This window comes from Barbatula barbatula, assembly GCF_947034865.1.
Source record: "Barbatula barbatula genome assembly, chromosome: 21".
In the NCBI taxonomy this organism is placed as follows: Eukaryota; Metazoa; Chordata; class Actinopteri; order Cypriniformes; family Nemacheilidae; genus Barbatula; species Barbatula barbatula.
Window position 1 is genome coordinate 18,754,218 of NC_136784.1, and position 19,529 is coordinate 18,773,746.

Sequence of the window (19,529 nt, forward strand, 5' to 3'; positions counted from 1 at the left end):
TCATCTAACCCAATGACTAAATAAGTTGACTGAGGTAAATGGACTGATTTATGTTTAAATAAAACATAATTTGCAGAAGGCATAACGTTTTGGTGAGTGATTGGCATACTAGACAAATAACAGTTCAACAGAGTGATCATGCATTGCTAGTGTTGATAGGTAGGCCTGTGTCATTCTTGTGTCAATCTGAAGGCTGATTGTTTCGGCTTGAACTGTGAAGTTATTTGGATGCTGTTTTTCCGGCCTGTGTGAATGGAAGGGCTTATTGGTGTAACATAGCCCGAGTTCAAATGCCATAGTTGGCTACTGCAAAATACAAACTACAAATCTGATATGGTGCAGATTGTTGGGTAAAGCGTGCTATGAAGCAGTGGGGTTATTTGTTTCTTACTGCAAAACACAAACTACAAATCTGATATAGTGTAGATTGTTTTGTAAAGCGTGCTGTGAAGCAGTGAGGTTATTTGTTTCTTATTTCTGTCACGGTGTGTGGACAGAACCCAAACGCAGGCAGCAGAGTTAAATAACAAAAACTTTATTTAAACAAAAGACCCTCGATGGGGAGAACATGATCTAAAACAAGACAAAAGTGTAAACTAAAACTTTCCACAAGGGGAACAAAACAAACAAAGTCCTTTGAATAATAAATCAACAAAATCCACAAACTTAGAGCAGGAACAAACACGATAATCCATAGACAGGAATAATCCAACAAGGTGACGTGAGGAGGTACGATAATGACAAAATGACAATGAACCGACAAGGGACAGAGGGAAAACTGGGGCTTAATAAAGGGAAAACACTAACAAGGACTGATGACACAGGGAGAGTGGCCACAGGTGACAAGGATGAAACACTAAGGGAAAGCTAACAGGAGGATTGCACGAGGCAGGTGAGGGGACTGAAACACTAAGGGAAGGATGGATCAGGGCTGGAGACAAGACTAACACTAACGGACTGCTAACAGGGAAACAAGGGGGCGGGGCTGAAGGACGTGACACCGGAGAGAGAGCATGGCTTCTCAAACCAAAACAATGCTCTTTCTCCACACAAAACACATGGGACTGACATGATCCTGCCACAAGACTCGAAAACCAAGACAAGGAGAGGCAGGATCATGACAGAGCGCCCGCCTTAAAGAACTCCTCCAGGAGTTCTTCAAGATCACACTAAACATGACAAGACTGACAGACAGGAGGACAGACACCATAAACACAGAACAGAACACACTAGGGGCAGGGCTGACATGACTAGAAAGGGGTTGGACAATAAAATAAACATCAATGGGAAGGGGGGAGGCGGAATAGGTGGGAAAAACTTGGGAACATAACTGGGTGGGGACATAGGAGGGACAGGACACTGCTTCCTAGAGCTGGGCGGAGGGATGGGATAGGAAGGCCTGGGCATGGTAGGGATACCTTTCACGGAGTGGGAGGAACTAGAAGGGGTAGGGCATGACAGGACGGCCGTAGTAGGGAACGGCTGGGGCAAGGCTGACTGGGTTGTAGGTTGGAGGGCCGGCAGGGCAGGACTTGACACTGGACTGGGTGCAGGTGGGACCACCGGACTTGGGACCACCGGGACCACCGGACTTGGGACCACCGGGACCACCGGACTTGGGACCACCGGGACCACCGGACTTGGGACCACCGGGACCACCGGACTTGGGACCACCGGGACCACCGGACTTGGGACCACCGGGACCACCGGACTTGGGACCACCGGGACCACCGGACTTGGGACCACCGGGACCACCGGACTTGGGACCACCGGGACCACCGGACTTGGGACCACCGGGACCACCGGACTTGGGACCACCGGGACCACCGGACTTGGGACCACCGGGACCACCGGACTTGGGACCACCGGGACCACCGGACTTGGGACCACCGGGACCACCGGACTTGGGGGCTGGGCAGGGCTGGATACCGGGTGCTGGGCAGGGCAGGATGGTGCAGCTCTCCTCTGCTTCTTCCTCTTTGACCGGCTCACAGGACGTGTGGCCGGCTGCAGAGTAGCGGTGGGGGACCCCACTATCTCCGTGCTGGATGAGTCGGACGGGGAGTCCCACGACTCCCGCCGTCCACGCCTACCACGGAGGCTAGCTGGTGGTGGAGCAGAGTGTGTGGTGACGCCCAAAACCCCAATCCTCAGGGAACGACTCTCTGGGATCGAAGGCAGGAGAGAGCGTGCAGCCGAGGGGCAGCTGGAGGCAAGACTGCTGACCAGTTGCTGAAAGGACCCCCGGATCAGCCTCTCCCGTTCCTCCAACGGTGGAGGCTTAACGAGGCCCGCCAGGAAGTAGGCATTCATGAGCGTCTCTGGCAGAAAACCCCGTCTTGCCACAGACGCTTGAGCATACTCACTAAGGGATCTATCTCCCTGAGGCTGGAAAGGACCATCGCCCCGCTGAATTAAGTCAGCAGTCGACTGCCACCAATGCTGGTGGTCCTGGCTGGCAGAGGACTGCTCACGGTCCCTGGCTGCCTGCTGGGTTCTCTGTGGTCGGTTCATTCTGTCACGGTGTGTGGACAGAACCCAAACGCAGGCAGCAGAGTTAAATAACAAAAACTTTATTTAAACAAAAGACCCTCGATGGGGAGAACATGATCTAAAACAAGACAAAAGTGTAAACTAAAACTTTCCACAAGGGGAACAAAACAAACAAAGTCCTTTGAATAATAAATCAACAAAATCCACAAACTTAGAGCAGGAACAAACACGATAATCCATAGACAGGAATAATCCAACAAGGTGACGTGAGGAGGTACGATAATGACAAAATGACAATGAACCGACAAGGGACAGAGGGAAAACTGGGGCTTAATAAAGGGAAAACACTAACAAGGACTGATGACACAGGGAGAGTGGCCACAGGTGACAAGGATGAAACACTAAGGGAAAGCTAACAGGAGGATTGCACGAGGCAGGTGAGGGGACTGAAACACTAAGGGAAGGATGGATCAGGGCTGGAGACAAGACTAACACTAACGGACTGCTAACAGGGAAACAAGGGGGCGGGGCTAAAGGACGTGACACCGGAGAGAGAGCATGGCTTCTCAAACCAAAACAATGCTCTTTCTCCACACAAAACACATGGGACTGACATGATCCTGCCACAAGACTCGAAAACCAAGACAAGGAGAGGCAGGATCATGACAATTTCTGCTTCTACAGAGTTTCCAGTCTCTTTCTCCACTTCCTGAACCTACAGAAAACACCATTGTCAGTTTTCAATGTTCTTTTAATGGTGTTAGAGAATCTGTCTGTCAGCTGAGACAGAAACTGCAGGATTTCTGCCAAGAGCAGATAAAAAGATTTCAGGTAAAACACTGTGCATGTTTTAACATCCATCAACTAAAATAATAAAGTACATCAGTAGAAAATCTGAGATTATGTCAGAAGTCAGCAATTAGGGCAGATATTATTTACACCATACATTTGCTGATTTCACAGACCACATTGTTCCTAAGATCCGAGAGGAGTTCCTCCAATGTTAGTTACTATATACGCAAACACAACAAACTGTTGTATGCTCTCAAACACTAAAGCTGTTTTACTCAAAATGCCTTTCTTTTTTTTATATGAACGTATCCATGTCCATAATATGTGTGTATTGATATAAACAGTTCTTTCATTTTATTCTGACTGACATATTAATATTACTATAGACGAGTAGGTGTAAGAAGACTTTTTCCCGATTTAGTCATGTTCGACAAATACCCTATTAAAATACCCTTAACAGTATCTTAATGCATTGCTTTTACACAACACTCTTCTTGATACATTGCACATGTTTAAATTTAGCTACCAGAGATTTAGCTGATGTTTATGTCCCCATAAGACACCTGTCAACTCACCCTGGCAACTCACTTTTACTGGCACAGCAGTATCCTGGTCATCCAGACAGATCTGATACTCTTTGTCAGGTTTTGTTAAGAGAGAGTGTGTGTGGACGCTGTTACTGGGAGCTTGAGTGGAGCCGGGTTGATTTTAGTTGTGTGTTTATATCAGCGTCGTATAAAAGCAACAGCAGGAAGGGAGGGGGGGGGTGAGTGTGGATTTGGATGGAATGATCAGTCCTGGGGTTTGTACTGCTCTTCCTCCAGTTACTCATTCTTGCACAATAATAAACAGACTATAATCCGTGTAAAGTGCAGATCCAATAGAGTTGGAGTGTATGTAGATCACAGTACAGGAACACTGTCGTTCTACAGCATCTCTGATAAAATGAGCCACATTCACAGAGTCCAGACCACATTCACTGAACCTCTTTCTTGTGCATTAAGGATTGGTTATAAATCATTTGTAAAACTCTGTGATCCGTCATTATAGAGTATTGCATTTGCCGATTCTGCACAAAACATTACAGATGTGTTAAAAATATAGAAATCTTCCATCATTAAAAATAAAAATTTTAATAATTTATGTCAAAATTATGTCAAATTATGTCAAATTATGTCAAAATTAACTGAATTTGACCACATTAATAGAGTAGAAGATTATTTCTGCTAATGTATTCGGGCAATCTATGACTCTGGTGTAAAAGTGAATAAAGAATAAATGAGAACAGTTTTCAAAAGTACAAAAACAATTCTTAAATCTATGGCTTTCTGCCAGGTTGTTAGTGGTTACATGAACCAAACATTTAATTTTTCCTCGCTACTCTTCTCCAGATGATGAAAGTGCTGTAAAACGGTAAAATAAACAACTTCATGACAACTTAGTTTAAAACACTTTTTCTTGTGGGAAGGTGAGTACCTCATGGTTCAAGCTAATACTGACTATTTTACCTCACACATGGTTAAAGGTTTAAGCTAAAAGATCAAACTGCATTACTTCATTCTTATTTTATCGAGGCTTTGTTCTGCTTTGTAGTCACCACTGGCATGTGCTTTGACAATGGTTGCTTTTTCAAGATAAATCAAAAATATACAGCATTATTTTGTTATTTACTTTGATCATTGTTCATTTAAAGAGAAGCTATTACACGGTATTGCTTGGTATTTCAAGGTTTTATGGTGCACTATACCTTTATTCTGCACATGTTTTTACTCCATTCCAATATGTGTCAAATATGACATGATGTGTAACCAGTAGTATTTTGCAAGAATTGTCGTAAAAAAAAGTACTATAAGATTAAAGGACAAATTTCAGAGAGTACATTGTGAATAATAGCATGTGCTTTGAGGAACTCTAGCGGCCGTTTAAAAATATGCATATTTTAAGAAAACTGTCAGTGACATAGGCTTCTGCTATTTCAGAGAAAATAAGATACAGTATATCAGCAATTGTACAAACTCCCGTTCTTTCAAAGATCCTCCATATAATAACAATATTTTTCATTTTCTAATTGTATGGAATGTTTTTGTATTGCAGTGCGTCTATTTTGTGCAGTGCCCCCAAGGCAGAAGGCGTGACGAATAGAGATAATACACGAGCAAGTTCTCCTTTCGTTCACATTGGATGTCAGCTCCATCTCGAATATTATTTGTGGTGCAAGATTTACGGAGGACATTGGTAGAGGTAGGCCAATACAAATGTATAATTCGTCTTTTGGCCATTGCGTCTGACTCTTGTCCATTGACGGAAAAGGTCATGCTGGTGTCGATCATTTTTCGAAGTGCAACCTGTTTAGTTCATCAGTTTGTAGTTGTAGCATCTATTATACAGTGACTTTATTGACCAGTTGCTGCATCTAGTAAAGAAAAAGGTTGTTTGTCAATCCGTTGTTGTGTATGGCAGAATATTTTCTTGTCTATTTTTTAGTTATTTTACTAAGGGGTAGAATTTAGTGTAGGCCTAGTAGAAAAAAGGGCATCAAAAGATTTAAATAACGAAAATACAGAGGGAGAAGACTATTTAAAATTATAATTAGATGACAGACAGTCAGACTTTACAAAAGTAATAAAATACTTTGGATTAAATATACTGAATTTATACTAAATAATAGTTAAACGATTACAGGAACCACCCCAAGTATGGCAAATGTGATATTTTCTCATTGTGTTAACTTATTTTGAAAGTCCAACACCACAATATCCTTCCTGGTGTTGCTTAGAGTAAATGGAGAAAAAGAGAAGTGTAAAGAGTATTTAATGCTCTAAGAAGGGACTAGGAAGATGACTTTTTTATTGTTTAATTTTCATGTCTCACTTTCCTTAAATGTTTTTCTCCCTAGAAGTGTGTCCAACACTGGAATACAACATTATGTTTTATTAGATTCCCTTGATAAGTTTTTAATGATTAAAGTCATTGAGAATTCATAAAAGTTTAATGATGCATAATATAATGGGATGGAATGTGGGTGAATAAATGAGAGACTGAATCCATTTAAACTGCATGGATTGCTTATTTTCTATTATTTTGATCTTTCTGGTGCTCTAGAGATCAACTTTTATGGAGAAGATTGGGAGACCCTTCATTAACCTGCAGAAGGTGAGGCGGGTTCCTCAGATGTTTGCAGAGGCGATGCCTTGCATGCCTGACACTCTAAGTGACACAGAGGTTCCTCATTTTTTCCGTGAGCGATACGTCCACTCTGGCTACCGGCCGCTCCACCGGAACTGGCGGTATTACTTTTGGTCTCTTTTACAGTGTCACAACGAGACAATAAATGTTTGGACTCACCTACTTGGGGCGCTAGTGGTCCTGATAAAGACAGCACATCTTACAGAGACAGTAGATTTCATTAACGACCCTCATTCTTGGGCTCTTCTCATCCTTCTATTGTCCTCAGTGGCCTACATGACCTTCAGCACTTTGGCCCACTTGTTGGCAGCAAAATCTGAAGTTTGTCATTATGCCTTCTTCTTCTTGGACTATGTAGGTGTGGCACTGTATCAGTATGGGAGTGCAGTGGCTCATTATTACTATGCTATCGAGGAAAGTTGGTATGAGCACGTCCAAGGCCTTTTCATGCCTGTTGCTAGCCTGCTGTGTTGTCTGTCCTGCTTCTGCTGCTGCTATGGAACATACTGGAATTACAGCCTACCTTCGTGGGTTCGGAAAGTTAGCCAAGTGGTGCCTTCAGCCATAGCTTATTGTTGGGACAGCAGTCCTGTGTTTCATCGTATTAGCCTTTGGTTACTTTCTTGGACATGGAGTGATTCTAGAAGCACATCTGCTTTGATTTTCCACTTTGGCCAAGTAGTGTTTTTTCTCACAAGTGTTTTTTTCTTTACACACCCTTTACCGCAGTGCTGGTTCCCAGGTCACTGTGACTTCCTGGGTCAGGGTCATCAAATATTCCATGTTCTGCTGGTTCTGTGTACCCTTTGCCAGATTAATGCTTCATATTTGGACTACCTCAACCGAAGACACATCTACATTCATTTCCATGCTGATAGGGAGGCATTATTATTTCTATTCCTATATGTTTTAACATTGGTCACCTGTGCACTTATAGCCATATATATGCTTGCAAATGTAAAAAAATTGCTCAGAGATAAAACAAAGTAAAACATCTGAATAGCATCTTTATTGTAGGTGGATAGCTTTGCACACATTTTATGATATCCAGTAGTAATACAATTATCATGAAATTGTGGTACATAAAGTTATAATATTTTCACTTTAAACTCATCTTGTGCAGAAATATAGCTTAAGATGTAAAAGCTTTTCTATAGACCGTAAAAAATGTCCAACACAATCACAGCAAAAACGTAACTATTTTACCATGTGGCTAATTTTGGCTGATTTGTATGATTTCGTTAGGGGCAGGGCTTCAGTATTGCTTTTTTCTAGATTCACAACGTACAAATTCCTATGAAAAAGCCAACTCGTAAAATAAGTACGCATTTCCGTGAGATCAGGTTGAAATATCCCAGATATGGCACAGATAAGTTTGCTCAGAAGTCAACATGAGGTGGAGCCCCAGTATCAAGGTCCCGCCCATATTTACCCATGACCCAATTGCAAACAAACAAACATGTTGCCACTCTTATACTAAAACCTCATTTATTAGACAAACAAACACTTGTACATACATTATCGTGATAAAATTGAACAAAAATGAGAGAATCCACCTTAATCAAATATGTATTTTAGATTTTTTTTGTTTACGTCCTGTTTACATGTAGAGGGCGGGGTTTATTACCTGTACTGCAGCCAGCCATCAGGGGCGATCAAACTGCTTTGGCTTCACTTTTCAGGATTTGTGCCGAAGGTCTGTTTTTACCTGTGATCATTTTTTCATGTCTTAAAATTATTTGAATGTCACTTTACACTCTTACCTTTCTAACACTTTTTAACGTACCTAACCAATGACCATGGATAAAACAAAAATCAGTCAAATCTTACTTGTAATAAACACTAGCTGTTAAATTAAAATATTGATTAACATATAAAATAAACATTTTGTTTATAATTTTAATATAAACATTAAAATTAATTTTATGAATAGTATATGCAGTATAATCAGATACAAAGTAACTAAGTAACTAGCTACTTGAGTAGTTTTTTCATTGCATAGTTTTTTACTTTTACTTGAGTAACAAATTCTCTTATTACTTGTACTTTTACTTGAGTGAAGATTTTGGCTACTCTACCCACCTCGGCACATTAGTCATTTCAAACCTTTATGACTTTCTTTTTTCCGCAGAACACAGAGAATTCTCAACAGCCCACTTATTCACTTGTATTGGTTACAATAGGTTTCCAACATTTTCCAAATAAATGTTTCTGTGATCTGCAGAAGGAAGAAATCATAAAGGTTTGAAATGACAAGAGTTTTTTTTAAGGTGAACTACTCCTTTAACACCATGTCACTGACACAGACCAAGCCTGGAACTACCTGATCCACTCGGTGTAATGTGATTGATTTCAGGTTTATGAAGTAGAAAACCATTTCAAACTGCAATTTTGAGACTGTGGGGTGAGAGTGAGAGATTGGGTTAGGTCTGTGTTTGTTAGATTGGCATGCTGTTCCTGGACAGTGAACCAGAACCAGGAACATGTCAAACGTTGCAAAATCGCTGTACTAATTCCACAACAAAATGAAAGTGGTAAGATCACATAACAATTCTAAACTTTTTTTTATAAATACATTATTTTACCAACATTATAAAGCAGATTACAGAAAAACACCGTTATGATAAAACTCCAAATACCAAAAAGGAGGTTTAACACGTGAAGGTATTTTCAATACAGCTGTTTATAATATAATATATAGTTCTATCAATAAAGCGCCACACTGTTAAGAGATGTTGTACTGCCCTCATGTGTTATGTTTTCATAGGTAATGTTTTCTTATGTCAGGCCTGATTTTAAATCTGTATGTCATTACACGCAATATAAACAAATTTAGAGTGTTCCAGAAAAGTGATGGGAAAAGGCAGATCTTGAAAGTACCATATGAGCGAACTGGAAACACAGTTTTGGCAGTTTCCTTTCTGGTACGCATTGTATGAGGTACGTTTGTATTGGCCCACCTTCAACACTGCCCACACACAGATAAACCTTATCTGAAAAAGTAAACGTACATCCCCCATTTATAATTGTTACTTTAGTCATTTTTATTATGAAACGAAATAGGGAGTTTGTGTCATTGTTTAATAAGAATACTTCAATCAAACAAGTTTTATGTTGTTTTTCGTGTAACAGTAGTGTGCTACATTGTTGTCAAATTATTTCATAATGTCACATTAGAATATTTTGTATTTTTCGGGTGCAGATATTATATGGTTTGTCATGAAATGCCTATATCAAGATATATTCCGTACAAAAACGCTTCTGCTAGAAAACTGGTAATCCATCTGCTTCTCTCCCTTCACCGAGTGAAAGGTGATATGAGGCCACCTTGTGCATTCTCGATAACACAACAAAGGAGAATTCATCTTCTTTGCATAAATCCCGGTCTGCAGTCACATTATCCACATGCATACACAACTCATGAACAGACAAAATATGCACAAACTTACTTTTATGCTCTTAAAATCTTTTTCCGTAAAGTAATCTACTGTATGATTCCCATGTATTGACTTATTAAGATTGTTTGTAATATATTATGAATCAATTATATAGGATGACTTACTTGTTACTATTCTGATTGAAATGTTGGATGTATTTCAGGAGTTGTTTTTTAACCCTGCCCTGTCAAACCTAAAAATAAACTTAATAATAGTTTTGACCCTAACGTACCTTTACTTTTTTACATACACTACTTATTTCTATTAACATTTGTATCATTTATTTAACATTAGTTAGCAAGTACTTCTTAACCAAATAAAGTAAGCAGCCTTATGCAAAAACAAGTTACTGTCTCTTTAAATGAGAGAGTAGCGGGTCTCGGTGGCGGAACGAGCGACTGCAGGAACAAGAGAACAGGGAACTGCTCGCCTTCATATTCACGCAGACGCATCAAGATCCTCCACCATGAGCATCAAACTGTATTACACCACCGTTACTGCATCAAGGGAGGTGAGTATAAACATGTTGCCATGTCAACTCAGAATTGAAGCCTAGCAGTTGAACAATGCATGCTTATATAGTAGTGAAATGGAGGATTAGACTTGAGGACACACCCATGCTCTCCTCATAGCACATCTAACCAGGTTTAAGCGTTGCAGCGAAATAAGAATGCATAGGCATGGTGTTGTTTTAGCATCTTATATGCTTTAGTTAGCTCGCAGACGCAACTGTAGTCGTTGTAATAAGTGAGCTGCAGAGAGGAAACAAACTCGCATCGCATTGAGAGCGGAAGTCATGTTGTTTTGTTGCATTCCTCCGTTAAATGTTTCCTCTGTAATTACTTTCCTGGTAACGATGTGTAGAAGACTAAATACAGCGCGCTTGGTTTAAAGGAAGCGTGACCCAAAACAACGGATTAACCCAAAACTTGATGTACTTTAGTTGTATTTCATTTATTTATTCTGAAACGAGTACAAGTCGTGATGGCCAACGATGAGATGGGAACAGTTCGATAACGGCGATGCGCAGACGGCAGACCGATCGGCGTAACATGACGTCAGTGTACCGCGAGAGCGATTCGACTGCGTGTCCTACATCAGTAGCGTTATGCTGCTCGCAGAACTTCGATGTCATACGGTGGTCATTTCCGCTCGGCGCAGTTGAGAACTCGTAAATTCTGTATTGCGCATCTGTTTTTAATAAAAAAAACATTCACCTTCACGTACAACTTTATGGACATTTTGAAGATATTGTAGTTAGTATGTAGCAGTTATAAAGAAGAATTATAGAAAAATGTTAATGTGAGTAGCCTGTCTATGGTTATACCTGAACTTTTAATGTTACTTTAATGAAATGGTACAGATGACCTAAGCACACTTCCTGCTGAAGCGAGAAAGCGAATACTTTCCAGACAGCGTTTCATTGTTAATCATCAACTCGGCTTGTTATAGTCAGACTGGAATTTAAAAGTCAAAGTGCACATTTTAAATTGGTCTACATTGTTGTAATGTTTGATTTGGTTGATAAAATAAACAAATAAAGACTCTTTGTGTTATCTGTATTTAAACATTTGGTTCAGGCAAGTTAACTTCCTCCTCAATGGTCTGACATTGCCTTATTAGGAAGTAAAAAGGGTCAATTTCTTTGTATTGTCACTAGTGCCCTTTGAAATGCTTTCTAATCATTATTGGAGTAATTGTAAAGGACTAAAGTGTCATGTTAGTGGTGGCATCTTAATAGCAGCGAAGTTCTGCTTTGCAACCAACCGCTCACTCCACACTTACCCCCCCATTTTAAGCACTATGGATGCTGCGAAAGGATTTAAATGTCGTCACGTTTTCGCTTCTTTCCTGAATGAGATAACGTATTTATGAAACACGTTCTGTGGAGCAGTTCGTCTGACTACTGTAAAAACAACACGGCGGCTACAACATTTACATGTATGTAGATAGAAATAGCTCAGAAAAACATTTTATTATGTAAGGTCTTTATACATCTCTGAAAACAGTTACGTATATTACATTGCATTTCTGTCCAAAAAACGACACGCTGATCCTTTAAGATCTTACAACTAGTAAGAGTAGATTCGATGTGTAAAGCATCAGTGGAAACTGTGTGCAGTATTTTTGTGTAACCTCGGTGACCATATCAGCATCGGCTTGTTGCCGCAACGTCTGTTTGTTGATTGCTCTGTTGCAAATGAAAAATAAACAATTTATTAAGAAGATATAGCGAGTACGGATAGATTCTCTGAAAGTGATGTTACTGATCAATCTACGCACCCAAAACTAAAGGTTGACCGCAGTCATTTTTATTATTTCTTGTGAATACCAGTCTGTAAAATGTAAAATGTCTTTTGCAACTTCTTTTTGCATGATCATAGACCTTAGAGTTTTGGATGTTTCTCAGGTCAAGTCTCAGCAGGCTGAGGTGATGCGTATTCTGGACAGTAAGAGCATCCGGTATGAATTGATTGACATCGCAGTGGGAGGTGCAGTTCGGGATGAGATGAGGAGTAAATCGGGTAACCCCACTGCAATCCCGCCTCAGATATTCAATGAAGACGTGTACTGTGGGGTAAGGATGACTGGCAGGAGGGTGTTTTACTTTATCTATACTTCAACACTTTCCCCATCGTTGATTTGAATCGTCTGTCTTTTCTTCGCCATCGAGAGAAATTTCCAGCAATCCATGTTTTTCCTATTACATAGTAGGTGGTTACCCACCTTATGAAACAGTACAGCATATTCTGATCCAAAAGGCAGAAAATTATGAAAACTAAAATGTTGCTTTCAGAGGCTGTATTCCAAGGCAAGAATGCATCAAATTTAAGTAAAATTTTCACTTTTGTTAAACAATAATACAATAAAACTACAATACTTATTATGTCACTGGTTGGTACAAATACGCATTTTACGCTGCCTATGAAGCCAGTCCGAATCCGTCTCACTGAGCTGCCTTTGTTTGTAAAGCTGCCTCCAAAGCCATTGCCTTAATTTAGGCAACAAGTCAACTGCCTAAGCTTTTGGACGCAGCCTATGTTTTGTCGTAGTTTTGAATCAGATCTTTGCTGTGTCTTAGAATTAGTAACAATACAATAACTTTGTGTGGGAAACAAAGTCTTTTTCAGAAGTTCTTGCAGTTTTAAATGTTATTCTTTGTTTCGTATGCATTTAGACATGTTGTTAGAACTAGTGCCATTTTTTGTCAAAAACATCATACCTGGTACTGCATCAAGATGCCATTTGAATCTGAATGAATTAAAATTTGGTCTGTTCCTCCTTACATAAAACATGAGGACTTAAGAAACCAAACACATATGTTGTATGAAGAACTATTTAATAGCTTCCCCATTCACTTTCAATGTAGTGGAAAACCGTACTTAACTTTGAATTAACTAAACCTTTAATATATTCCTTCTATTGGTGTTGTTTTCAATATAAACAATGTCTTTAACACAACGAGCCTCATTCATGAAACATTCGTAAATATAGGAGTAAGTTTCGAGTAATTTGCATGTTATCTGCGTGTTTCATGCATGAGGCCCAATGTGTCATGTGCAAGATGCTAATTCAGTAAGAAATCTAAATTTTCCAACTTGAACTGCATGGATAATATTACTAAAATGAAACGTTTGTTTGTATGTATGCTTCCTCCTCTTATAGAACTATGAAATGTTTTCTGATTCAGTGGAGGAAGACACAGTGGAACAGTTTCTGAAGATTAAATGAGAGCTAAACCTGGTAGCATCCAACACCTTCTTCCTTTCACTTCGCAATGTACACATTACCGAAGGGAGGCCTACCTGTCGCCCTCTGCTCCGCTGGTGGTACCCACCTTCCTATGTATCGATGCCATGCCACATGCCAAACACAATCAAGCACATACCCACCTGTTTACCCTTAACGGTCACACATTTCCCTTTGTGCTTTTATATTGATTATCCTGTTATTTGCTCTCTCGTGTTCTCTTAGATGCATAAATGCCACTAATTTGTCTTAATCTTGTTTGGATCTGAGCACTTGGACGTAATTAGCTCAACTAATCTGGGTTGCAACCAGACTGAACTAATTCAAAGTCCAAGAAATACAAGGACCGTTTTCTGTCCAGGACCAAAATAAATGTTTTGATGGCCTTCATATTCTTTTCTTTAGTACTGATAAATCATTTGAAAATGGTTAATAACCTGTGATCTGAAATTGGTTGTGTGTTGGTACCTTTAAAACACAAGCCCATCATTTTCAATATGTGTGAATCAGTTGCATTGTATTGTTTCGTTCAACAGTGTTTAAACCACAGGTGTGCTGCTTGAAACAGATTTCCATTTAACATTCCCAACTTTCAGAGTCAAAAAGTGGTCTGTTCCATTGAACTGTGCCAATTAATATCTGTGCAAATGTATTTTTCATATGGGCATATGCCTCTATTCTCTGATTAGACCAAAACTAGAGTCTACAAATTCCCGGTCATATCCACCCTAGAATCAAAAGAAAAAAAGAAATGTAGAGAAAGAAAATGAAGCCTAAGTTATGACCAGTATCGCATTGTTTCTCTATTGTGACAAAATCGATTCTCATTACCATATGTGTCCATATTTCGTTTTTTGCTAATTATTACAATACCTAATTGGAAAAAGTTTTTTATACACTTATTTTATTGTATAACTAAATATACCCGGGGATATCTGCTCAATTGGAACAGAAACTGTGCCTCTAAATGGTCCCAGTTAGGCTTCATTTTCAATATGCAGATATACAACAGTACTTTTTTCTTGTAATGCACTAAATGTTGGTGTTTGTACGAATAACAATGTAAACTTTCCTAGGGTTTATGATGAGCTCAGTTCTTCTGCCACAACCGTAGAGTTCATAATCTCTGCAGTAGCTGAATTACTCCACAAGGAAAAGTTGACATTCCACAATTCCACCAACCATCTATTGCGGAGTTATTTGGAAATCGTAGCATTGACATTTTAAGCAATTATCTCGCGACACATTGTGTTGATAATATTGGTACTATATTTATGTACTTGGCACAGTCTACAATTTTGAATCAAGCTATTTTGTTTATTGATTTGATCAAGCATCTGTAATGTTTGCTGCTGCCAGTCTTAAAGTCATCTAACAGATTTGGTTGGTTAAGTTCAAGACTGTGGGATTTGACACAGACAGCTGGTTGTTTAAATGATTGTGAATCTTACTCTTTCATGATTGTTTGTAATGGTTCTTGTTGTCTCTTCGTGCTGTACTGCTTTGCTTTTGGACCAATGCCCTTTTAGGCCAAAAATAAAAGAACAACAATTAGGAAAAGAAGTGCTGTGTCTTCCAAGAAGATGGTGAAATTGCGATGTATGGGTCAAATAAAAATGCATAATAAATGTAACTTTTTTTAAATGTTGCATATTATCGTTACAGGATATTTATTCATATACCTATATATTTAGTAAAAGCGACATCGAAACTAAACATATGTACATTCATAAAAGAGTGAATGGATCAGGATTAATCTAAATACGAGGTTTATCGTAAATCAATGTTAAATGTAAAATATTCTGTTGTACTCCATGAATATAGTTTAGCATATTACACAATTTAGAAATTGTCAGAAGAACCAATGATGTTTGACAGTAAAATTATATATTTCAAAGTACTACATCTAGTTTTTTTCATTGTTTTACAGTGTTTCTAATTTATACCATAAAAATCCTGTTCATTTCGAATTTTCATTACATGTCATGAGAGAAGTGCATTGATACTTCTGAATGAGTGTTTTAAATGTAGGGCCTGATACTGTGGCACCTGACATGATTATCTTTATCTTTGCACATGTACGACATGTTCCTGCACATACAGACAGGATTTAGACACAAAATGAGGGATCTGTAGTTAATTATTTATACCCACTATTACTTCTGGACTCTCACTGGTGCTGGCTGTAAATGGCTCTTAAATACACTTGTCTCCCATATAATATTGAAAGTAACATTGCAAAATTGTGAAAAATTATGTTATGAATGCCGCTTTCTATAAAATGTAGCACTTTATAATTTAGTACCTGTAACCATAAATCTGTATAACAGAATTTTATAACAATTTGTGTGTTTATATTATATTTTACATACAATTTGAACTATTTAATAAATATCAAGGTCAAGATTTCAGTCTGAGCAAATAGCTTTTTCTGTGTCAAGGTTTTGTTATTTTCCAAACAGTATTTTTACTGGTTCAATTATTTAAAGGGATACTCCGTCCAAAGATTCTGTCCTATAACACGCTGCTGATTATTGCCTCATGATGGCGCTGTTGGACAGCATATTCCAACTATAAACACTGACACGCGTTTCAATCTTACGGCCTGTTCCTTCAAAAGATGAATAAAGACCGGATTGCACCTTACTATAAAATCATTTCGATTTCATCCACATTATAGTACAATGAACAGCCTCTGGATGGGCAACGTAAGTCAAAGACAAACAATCAACACATTTATATTCATCTGTACGTGTACTAGGACCTTTGATCTGTTTTTTACAACGCATACATCATGGCAGTAAGTCCTTTAACGCGCGTATGTGTTAACAGCTGGAGACCTACATGAATGAAGAGTTCATATCCAAAGCTTTTGCTCACATGGGAGAAACTGTGATGCGAGTCAGACTGATTCGAGACAAAATAACAGGGTAAGGGAAGTGTGTGCGTCTGCCTGCTTGCTTGCGTGCGTGCGTGCGTGTGTGTCTGAATGATGGGAATGAGGATCATCTCTCTAGGGAAGCTGCAGGTTATGGTTTTGTGGAGCTGGTGGATGAGACTTCAGTAGAGAGATGCCTTCGCAAAGTGAATGGAAAACCTTTTCCTGGAGCCACACCTGTAAATATGAACAGCACACTTCATGCACCACATTCATAGTAGAAATGAGATTCAATTCTTACATAATCTTAATAAATATACATTTTTGTGATCTTTACAGCCTAAAAGGTTCAAGTTGAGTCGTGCCACTTATGGGAAACATGGAGAAAACAGGTGATAAAATGTTTGTGTTTATATCATCTCCTGACTTCTTACTTGGTACAAACTAATTATGTAAAATCCGATGCAACTCCCAGAAATCAGTATATTGTAGCAGCCTTTATATACTGAGAATCCTTAAAACATTTACTCGTCCTCATGTAATGTTAAACACACGTAAAGAACGCTGGGTACCAAACCACATTGGCCCCTGTGGACTTCCATGTAATGGTCGCAAGCCACCATTTCTGAAACATTCCTTTGTGTTCCACAGAAGAAAGCCATATACAAGTTTAAAATAGCATGGGTGTGAATAAATTGACAGAATTTGTTGGGTGAACTATCAATTTAATACTGCTTTCAAACCCCAGCCGTGTCATTAAACCATTATAGATAACTTTGGGGTAAAGTATCACGATAACAAAACAAAACCATCTAAGTTATGTTCTATTACGTTTAATACATCATTTACTGTCTTAAGACCATCCTGAAAGTAAATGCAATATAAAAGGGCATTTTATTAACATTACAGAAAATCGACGATGAGCAGCAAAACATAATATTTTGTGCCATGAGCAATCTATCACGTGCCTTTAAAATGTTCTTTTCGCTATCTCATTGCTGCTTCTGCAGTTCTACTTTCTCCCTATTTGTATCAGATCTCACTCCAGACGTGGATGACGGCATGTTGTATGAGTTCTTTCATTATCGTTTCTCATCCTGCTGCAGTGGGAAGATCGTTCTGGACAGCAACGGCTACTCAAAGTGAGATCTGACTACTGAGCTCTTGCACGAGGCTCTTCATTTCCATACATTTCCCTTTTGAAATGGTGTTGTTCCTAGGTGCTGTGGGTTTGTGAGCTTTGAGAGTGAAAGAGATCAGAGGCGGGCCTTGGCAGAACACCAGGGTGCTATTGGACTTGGGAAAAAACCATTACGCCTGAGTCTGGCAACAAACAAACTGTGAGGAAATTATGTGTTGAGGTTGTTACATCAGAGTGGTTTGTTTTTATTTTAGTTTTCTGTATTCTTTTTCTGAAAGGGACTTTTGACTAATTGTCAAAATTGGCATTACTTTGTGTACATCAAAAGCATACATATCATAACTTTATTTGAGAAAAAACAACGCATTGTCACTGCCAGTGTTTTGGTCGAAAGTCTCTCTTCAGTTCATTCATGAATCATTGTGTATGTATTAAACATTAATGTTTGAATTGTGTAATTCTGATTTAGAACTGTGAAGTTTTACCCATACGCTTATCACAAAACAAATTGATCTTATCCTTTTCTATGCTAGGAAAAAGAAAGAGTCAACAGAAAGTCAAAATTGGCAATATCATGCAGAAAGCTACAACAGCCATAACTTATATTTGAACCAGTGTTGTTATGCACAGTACCCCGACCAATCCACGTCATATGACTGGAGCCATGATTACAACTACATGAACTACTCTCAGAACATCCCACAGGTAATGTGAAATTAACACGTGTTCTTTTATCAGTTGGCATAAATGTGTATTCCTCACTATAAAACTGTATCCTTTTTTATTTGAAATGATCAAATACAGGATTATGGAGAAATAGAAGATGATGACCTAGAGTGTAAGAAAGCATTTTTACATTTACATCTAAAATACACTACAGGGCTTGCTCAGATTTTGCCCAGATTTTCAGTGTATGATGTCTAGTTAAAAAAAATCTGTTTACATTTTAAAAGTCTTGTAGTGTATTTAAGCTATTAGATGAGTCGCTTTAAATGTTTATTTTTGAGGGGTTCCCATTCTCATTATAGTTCTCTATTATGTTGTTTTTAATTCCACTAAATTCACTTCCTCTACTGTGACAGCTGCGTGTTGTTTCTCTGTGTTGCAGATCCAGACTCTGAACTCAATGTGACACAGGAAAATCAGAGATTTATGGAGCAAAGTGAAGAATTTTACAGTGCTTTGATCGGATGCTTTTTCCAGCCCCCTGAGTCGTGGGACGGGGTCCCGTGTAGTGTCATGTGCTACCTACCTGAGCCAATTTACCAATACGAGGAGATTAACTAGTGAAGAAATACATTTGTTTTCATGTAGTATTTGTTTATAGGCTATTGCAACCTATTCTTGAAGTAATTGAATGTGCAGAGTAACTAATACACTAATATTAGAAGACACAAGTCAAAGAAGGCAGCAGTAATATGAGTTATTTGTTATGGTGCTGTTTAAGTGGATAAAACAATTCCATTTTTTTGTATATTTTTTTCTTGTGTTGTATGAAGCACAAAGTAAATGTTTTGCAAATGAACTGGGTAGAAATATAACTTAATTGTTAAAAATTATGATTACATTTCTTTAACAAATTGCGATTGAAGATAGGCATTAACCTTTAGTAATGTTGTTATCTCATCCACCTCTGGAGTTTGAAGTAGGCCTATATGAAAGCCTCAAGAAATATATGAGTTGTTTATTTCTATTTTAAATAAAGTTGCCAAAAGGTGATTTTTAGCAGTTTTTTTATTAACGAAGTTCTATTTATTAACAATAGCACTTGCGCAGAATTTGCTATCTGTGTGCTTAAATTACATTTTAATGTACTTTGTTGTGGTACTTTGTCATGCATCTATCTGCGCTC

At 38.7% G+C, this 19,529-nt stretch overlaps 3 protein-coding genes across 3 annotated transcripts; all 3 read left to right on the forward strand.

Moving 5' to 3' along the window:
* Positions 1-5,379: 5,379 nt before the first annotated feature.
* Positions 5,380-7,461, forward strand: paqr7a (progestin and adipoQ receptor family member VII, a; the record flags this gene model as incomplete). The annotated part of the gene is made up of 2 exons (XM_079485085.1): positions 5,380-5,526; positions 6,388-7,461. The coding sequence occupies exons 1-2, from the start codon at positions 5,467-5,469 to the stop codon at positions 7,459-7,461; spliced, it is 1,134 nt and encodes a 377-aa protein (XP_079341211.1). The 5' UTR covers positions 5,380-5,466.
* Positions 7,462-10,243: 2,782 nt separating this feature from the next.
* sh3bgrl3 (SH3 domain binding glutamate-rich protein like 3) lies at positions 10,244-15,348 on the forward strand. The gene is made up of 3 exons (XM_079484378.1): positions 10,244-10,419; positions 12,319-12,486; positions 13,575-15,348. The coding sequence occupies exons 1-3, from the start codon at positions 10,375-10,377 to the stop codon at positions 13,638-13,640; spliced, it is 279 nt and encodes a 92-aa protein (XP_079340504.1). The 5' UTR covers positions 10,244-10,374; the 3' UTR covers positions 13,641-15,348.
* Positions 15,349-16,169: 821 nt separating this feature from the next.
* On the forward strand, positions 16,170-19,511 carry trnau1apa (tRNA selenocysteine 1 associated protein 1a). Its single transcript, XM_079485693.1, has 9 exons — positions 16,170-16,366; positions 16,491-16,588; positions 16,676-16,775; positions 16,876-16,928; positions 17,547-17,678; positions 17,757-17,876; positions 18,211-18,382; positions 18,482-18,515; positions 18,786-19,511. Exons 1-9 carry the CDS (start codon positions 16,343-16,345, stop codon positions 18,962-18,964), a joined length of 912 nt encoding a protein of 303 aa, XP_079341819.1. The 5' UTR covers positions 16,170-16,342; the 3' UTR covers positions 18,965-19,511.
* Positions 19,512-19,529: the final 18 nt, after the last annotated feature.

Coding starts and splice junctions, on each gene's coding strand:
- sh3bgrl3 (XM_079484378.1), top strand. CDS start 10,375: ATGAGCATCAAACTGTATTACACCACCGTTACTGCATCAAGGGAG. Junction 10,420..12,318: donor CCGTTACTGCATCAAGGGAG/GTGAGTATAAAC, acceptor GATGTTTCTCAG/GTCAAGTCTCAGCAGGCTGA. Junction 12,487..13,574: donor ATGAAGACGTGTACTGTGGG/GTAAGGATGACT, acceptor CTCCTCTTATAG/AACTATGAAATGTTTTCTGA.
- trnau1apa (XM_079485693.1), top strand. CDS start 16,343: ATGAACAGCCTCTGGATGGGCAAC. Junction 17,877..18,210: donor AGTCTGGCAACAAACAAACT/GTGAGGAAATTA, acceptor TTTCTATGCTAG/GAAAAAGAAAGAGTCAACAG. Junction 18,516..18,785: donor AGAAGATGATGACCTAGAGT/GTAAGAAAGCAT, acceptor TCTGTGTTGCAG/ATCCAGACTCTGAACTCAAT.